This window comes from Notolepis coatsorum (genome assembly GCF_963971535.1).
Source record: "Notolepis coatsorum genome assembly, chromosome: 7".
Classification (NCBI taxonomy): Eukaryota; Metazoa; Chordata; class Actinopteri; order Aulopiformes; family Paralepididae; genus Notolepis; species Notolepis coatsorum.
The window spans coordinates 18845204-18851203 of record NC_140171.1 but is presented as its reverse complement, the minus strand read 5'-3'; the positions used below and the strand labels follow the sequence as shown (position 1 = coordinate 18851203).

Below are 6000 nucleotides of genomic sequence, written 5' to 3'. Positions count from 1 at the left end.
CCCAGTGAACTTAGACCTATATAATAGTCTTAATGGTTTTATCTTCTAAGAAAGCACTACCCTACAATATCCTGCGATGAAAGTTTAGCGTTGGAGCGATATTTAGCCAATCGCCCGGTAGGCTAGTACAGGTTGGTATCTACGGATTCCTTCCCAATTTCTAGTTTCATGGCTTAGCGCTGGTTGTAATAATTGAGCCCGCTACGCCCTCCGAAAGACATTAATAGCATCATTATGTTTCAGAGGGTTAAAAGTAGGCCCAGTTAACCAAGGACTGAGGAGGAGTTATGATTCACATTTTAACAAGATGGTGATCAATGAGGCAGTCTGACTGAAATATAACCTATATGGTTCTATTTTAACATCACAGTGATCAATGAGGCAGTCTGACTGAAATATAACCTATGGTTCTATTTTAACATCACAGTGATCAATGAGGCAGTCTGACTGAAATATAACCTATGGTTCTATTTTAACATCCACTGTGATCAATGAGGCAGTCTGACTGAAATATAACATTATGGTTCTATTTTAACATCACAGTGATCAATGAGGCAGTCTGACTGAAATATAACCTATGGTTCTATTTTAACATCCACTGTGATCAATGAGGCAGTCTGACGTTAACCCTTTCACTACCACACTACAGAAGGTTAACCCTTCAAAGGGTTAAGATGGTTCAATGATTAATACTAGTAGGTTAGTTTCATTTTATTTGTATTTGATTCTATTTAAATATTGTATACAAATATGTATTTGTATTACTGGTACATTCTGGCAAATATAATTATGTTATTCATTAAAAACTAGATTTGATCTTCAAATGAAAATATACATTTATTAGAAGAGTCTTGAAAAGGGGGGAGGTGTCTTCTTATAATCAGGGTCGTTTTATATTCGTTCCAGCGCCGTACCAGGTACCGACCCACCACTTTGAGCGTTTGTTTGGAGTCATGTGACAAAAATGATCGAGAGGTAATCCATGTTTTATCCATTAAAGATATTCTGAGATGTATGACATCTTCACTTTGATTGTAGCATTCTGAGAGAATCTTAAGATACAATACCCTGTTTCAGCCTGATATTGGCCTGTGTGTGTGTGTGTGTGTGTGTGCGCGTGTGTGTGTGTGTGTGTGTGTGCACGTGTGTGTGTGCGTGCGTGCATGTGTGTGTGTGTGTGTGTACCTGACTCCTGGCGCATGCTGGCTGGTTGTCCTACATGTGTGACAGGCTCCTGCTGTCCTCTCTGTGTCTTAGTCAGGGTGGCTGTGATGCCACTCAGCTCATCACCATAACGCTGGGGAGCACTCCAGAACTCACTGCCCACCCGGGCGCCCTGAGAGAGACACACACACACATAGAGACGCACACACAGGTGCAGAAGATAGAGACAGATGGAGACAGACAGACTCAGACATGCTGTATTATCTCTCTTCAAACAGAATACAAGCCTGTCCATTTACTCTCTAGTTCTAGCTATAGTGAGAATAAGTAATAGAACTATTTGAGAAGAATTACTTTCGGTTCTCACACTGTTTGAGTGTGTATGTAGACACTATTATACAGTACGTTATAACCCCCACATACAAGTGGCCATAGGACCACAACCACTATGCTGAGCACAAACACTACAGGGCTTGGCAATAATTCAGTATTATCGTTCAATCATCTTTCAATGAGTTTATGCGTGCTCCACCCTAATGCGTGCTCCACCCTAATGTGTGCTCCACCCTAATGTGTGCAAGTAACAGTAAGGATTTGTTTTTTTCCTGTAGCCAAAGTGTGTTTTCTCTCCCCTCCCTGTCTGTCTGTTCAGAGTGTGAGAACATCTACCCTGCTGGGAGTGAGAGGTGATCTTGCTCTAGTGAGAAGCAGCTCATAGACGGTGTTGCCGTGCCATTTGTGGAAGTGGGAGAGGGCATCTACTTCCATTACCAACATAAATAAACATATTACAACCAGGGGCGGAGCTAGGGGGTGGCTACCTGGGCTCAAGCCCCGGATGTATTCTGAAAAGCCCCGAATCTATTTAAAAAAAAAAAAAAAAAAATCTTTTTTTTTTCAATTCATCATTGTTACATGAAAATATGTTTGCACCAGATTTAGCAGAAGCTAATTTCCATCTGTGGTCTATCCAGCTGCTAACTGTATTTGAGTGAGTTAAGTCTTGGTGTTATGGTAGACTCAGACCTAAGCTTTAAATCACAATCAACAAGTTGACAAAAACTTAATTCTTCCACCTTAGAAACATAGCTAAAGTACGGCCATTTATAAATCAAAAGGACGCTGAAAACCAGATCCATGCCTTTATCTCAAGCCAACTCGACTACTGTAATGCACTCCTTACCGGCCTCCCGAAAAAATACGATGATAACTATTTTATTGCAATGCACTATTGCATTATTTTATTCTATTTGACTAACTATTTTATTGCACTGCACTATTTTACTTTGTATCAGTGAATCATAGACGCCTGGCCATAAGAGCATTCGGAGCATCTCTGCTCTCCCACTATTGAACTTGGGGGAGCAAAGGTATGATCTTGCTCCACCACTTTTTGATTATATGAAAAATATGATATATCCCCCCCCAATATATAAATCTAACCATAACTACGTTATGGTTAACTGAGTTTTATAGTGAAAAGAGCAGCTTTATTGGTCAAGATTGAAGGCTCTATATTGCAGGAAATTGCACGTACAGGTTCATTAAATTCAAAAAAAATCTGTCGTGGAGGGGGTTGTGCCGGACCCCCTCCAAACCACCCCTTGCCTGCCCAAAAACAAAAAAAAAATACAAAATAAAAAATTTAAAATATCTAAAAAAAACAAAAAAAGGGGGGGGGGGCCCATCTGGGCTAAGCCCCGGATCTCCTACAATCCTAAATCCGCCCCTGATTACAACCCCAAAATACACCAAATACTATTTAAAACGAGTGATAGTCCTTATATAAACGGCTCGGTGTCAATCAGAAAGAGAATGGATCACGGACTGGGGCTTTAAAAGAGAGATGAGCCTGTCAGATACTATGACAGATTTGAACGGAGATGGCGTACATGTCCAGAGGTCATGGCGGGCAGGCCGCGGGTGATGAGCTCTCTCTGCTCCTGGGTCTGTCTGAAGCCGCTGGCCTGGTTCATCAGCAAGCTGCTTACTGGCCTGCCGAGCGAGTCTTGGGGCAAGGGAGGCAGAGAGAGAGAGGGGGGGGGAGAGGGAGAGAGAGAGAGAGAGAGAGAGAGAGGGAGAGAGAGAGAGAGGGAGGGGGAGGGAGAGAGAGGGAGGGAAAGAGAGAGAGAGGGTAAGTGACATTCTCAGTCTATGAGCAGGGGTGTAGTGGAGGGGGGGGGGCAGTAATTGTTTTGTTGTGTAGACCTAGGCAAACTGACATGTCTAAGTAATATATTTTACATTTAGTCATTTGTGGTCATTTAGGCTTAGTGGTTCTCAACCTGGGGTCCAGGGGCCCCTATGGGTCATTGAGGGGGTTACAGGGGGTTCCCGGAATAATGGGAAACTAATCATTTCATTATTATTTCATTGACCAGAAATTAGTGCCCAATGACAGAATGCATAAGAATGCCTGCTCTGATCTAATTCTGGGTCTGCAGTATCAATTCTGGGGTCCTTGACATGAAGAAGGTTGAGCAGCACCGTTGACCCTTTCACTACCACACTACAGAAAGGGTTAACCGTCTGTAATGTGGTAGTGAAAGGGTTAACCGTCTGTAGTGTGGTTGTGAAAGGGCTAACCCTTTGCCATGTGGCGGTGAAAGGGTTAACCTTCTGTATCGTCGCAGTGAAAGGGTTAACCCTTTGGTAGTGTGGCGGTGAAAGGGTTAACCTTCTGTATTGTCGCAGTGAAAGGTTTAACCCCTTTTAGTAGTGTGGCAGTGAAATGGCTGTATTGTCGCAGTGAAAGGGTTAACCTCCTGTATTGTCGCAGTGAAAGGGTTAACCCTTCGGTAGTGTGGTGGTGAAAGGGTTAACCCTTCGGTAGTGTGGTAGTGAAAGGGTTAACCCTTCGGTGGTGTGGTAGTGAAAAGGTTAACCCTTTGGTAGTGGTGGTAAAAGGGTTAACCCTTCGGTAGTGTGGTAGTGAAAGGGTTAACCCTTTGGTAGTGTGGTAGTGAAAGGGTTAACCCTTCTGTATTGTCGCAGTGAAAGGGTTAACCCTTCGGTAGTGTGGTAGTGAAAGGGTTAACCCTTCGGTAGTGTGGTAGTGAAAGGGTTAACCCTTCGGTAGTGTGGTAGTGAAAGGGTTAACCCTTCGGTAGTGTGGTAGTGAAAGGGTTACAGACAGTGGTGCCTGATTTCTACTCAGACGTCAAAGTGGTTGTGAAGGTTGCGGCGAGCCGGCCGAGTGAGGCCTACATGCAGCTGGACAAACATGAAGGGAGGGCTTTTAGTCTTGTGTGGTGTGTTACAACAATAAATAACACAGTGTTCTAAATAAATAGCAATGTTGAAATTGAGAGGTTTGGACTTAAATGAAATTAAAATAGTGTTATTACAGAGAGAGGAAAGTACTAAAAAAAGGTACCTTTGGGTACCGGCATCGATTCCCCCAGGTACTGCTACCGGTATAGGTTCAAATGTGAACGTTACACAACCATAACCACAGCTACTACTACTACTACTACTACTACAGTGGCTCAAGAGGTAGAGCAGAGCAGTCGTCTGGTAATCCGGAGGTGCCCGGTTCGATTCTCACTCCTCCCGGGCAGCGTGTCAAAGTGAGCAAGACACTTAACCCCCTAACTCAGTGGGGCCCAACCAGTCGATCGCGATCGACAGGTAGATCGCGGGCTGATTTCAAGTAGATCTTGATTAATAAAATTTGATTATTAAAATTTTTTTTTTTTTTTTTTTCTTTTTTGCTAAATCAACTCTTCCTCTCCTTGTTAACTACAACAAGCAATGCTGTTTGTTATTTAAGATGAGGTCGGACTCGGCACTGACAGATTTGTGTTCATTATGCTGCTTTTATAAAGCCTCAAATGACGGCTTACAATATACAATTTTGGCTGGTAGCTCTCGGGCTAGGTGGTAAATAAAAAAGTAGATCTTGGTTCAAAAAAGGTTGGCCACCCCTGCCCTAACTGCTCCCGATGAGCAGGTCGGCACCTTGCATGGTTGCCTCCGCTGTCGGGTGTGTGAATGTGTGAATGTGTGAATGCGAGGAACAAATTGTAAAGAGCTTTGGATAAAAAGAGATATATAAATGCACCATTTTCGTGACCCGTTCTGTCTAAAATGTTTAATGTTGAGCGATTTGCAGTGTCAAATTTCCCCTCTGGATAATAAAAGTATTTCTATTCTATTCTATTAATTTACAATTTAAAGAGCTTTGAGTGGTGAGAGGACTCTGTGTAATGCGTCATATAATTTATAATATATAAACGTGGTCCGTTTTAGCAGTGAAGGTGACTCACCACCCAGCGAGTTCTGCAGGCGCCGGCGCCGTCTCATGTGTGTCTGCCAGTGCTGCAGGGCGTTACTCTGCATGTCCCGGTGGGGTGGGGGCGACCCGGGGCCTTTCTCTGCTGCCCCGCCGACACACTGCGTCTGCGTCCCCGGACGCTCCGGTACACGCCTCGCCAACTGGGGGGAGGAGGGAGGAGAAGGAACAGGTGTGTTATCTATATTATGCTGCCTTAGTCCCTTCCATCCTATGGCGTTCACAGTGTTGGGGGGGGGGGGGGGGGGGGGGTGGGTAGCTTCACTAGTAATAATAATAATAATTAGGGATGTCCGATATTATCGGCCGATATCGGCATTAAAATATGATATCGGAAAATATCGGTATCGGTTTTCAAAAAAAATATTTATTTATTTATTTATTTATTTATACATTTATTTACCCAGGCAAGCAAGTAAGAACAAATTAAGATTTTATTTATTGTCAAAAGTATGCATAATGTTGTGTTAATTCCACAACAAGAGATATGTAATGTTAATTACCTGAAATTATTCGATTTTTGGGGGGGGGGGAAACCCTGC

General features: G+C 43.2%; 1 protein-coding gene across 1 annotated transcript in view; it reads right to left on the bottom strand.

Annotated features, from left to right (window-relative positions):
* The window catches only part of mycbpap (mycbp associated protein), a gene marked incomplete at both ends in the record, with an annotated part of 83632 nt that overhangs the window by 59190 nt on the left and 18442 nt on the right, over positions 1–6000 (bottom strand). The window contains 3 exons of the mRNA XM_084318204.1: positions 1186–1336; positions 3057–3172; positions 5433–5601. Of these exons, the coding sequence (XP_084174330.1) occupies positions 1186–1336; positions 3057–3172; positions 5433–5601 (436 nt within the window). The remainder of the gene's footprint in view (positions 1–1185; positions 1337–3056; positions 3173–5432; positions 5602–6000) is intronic.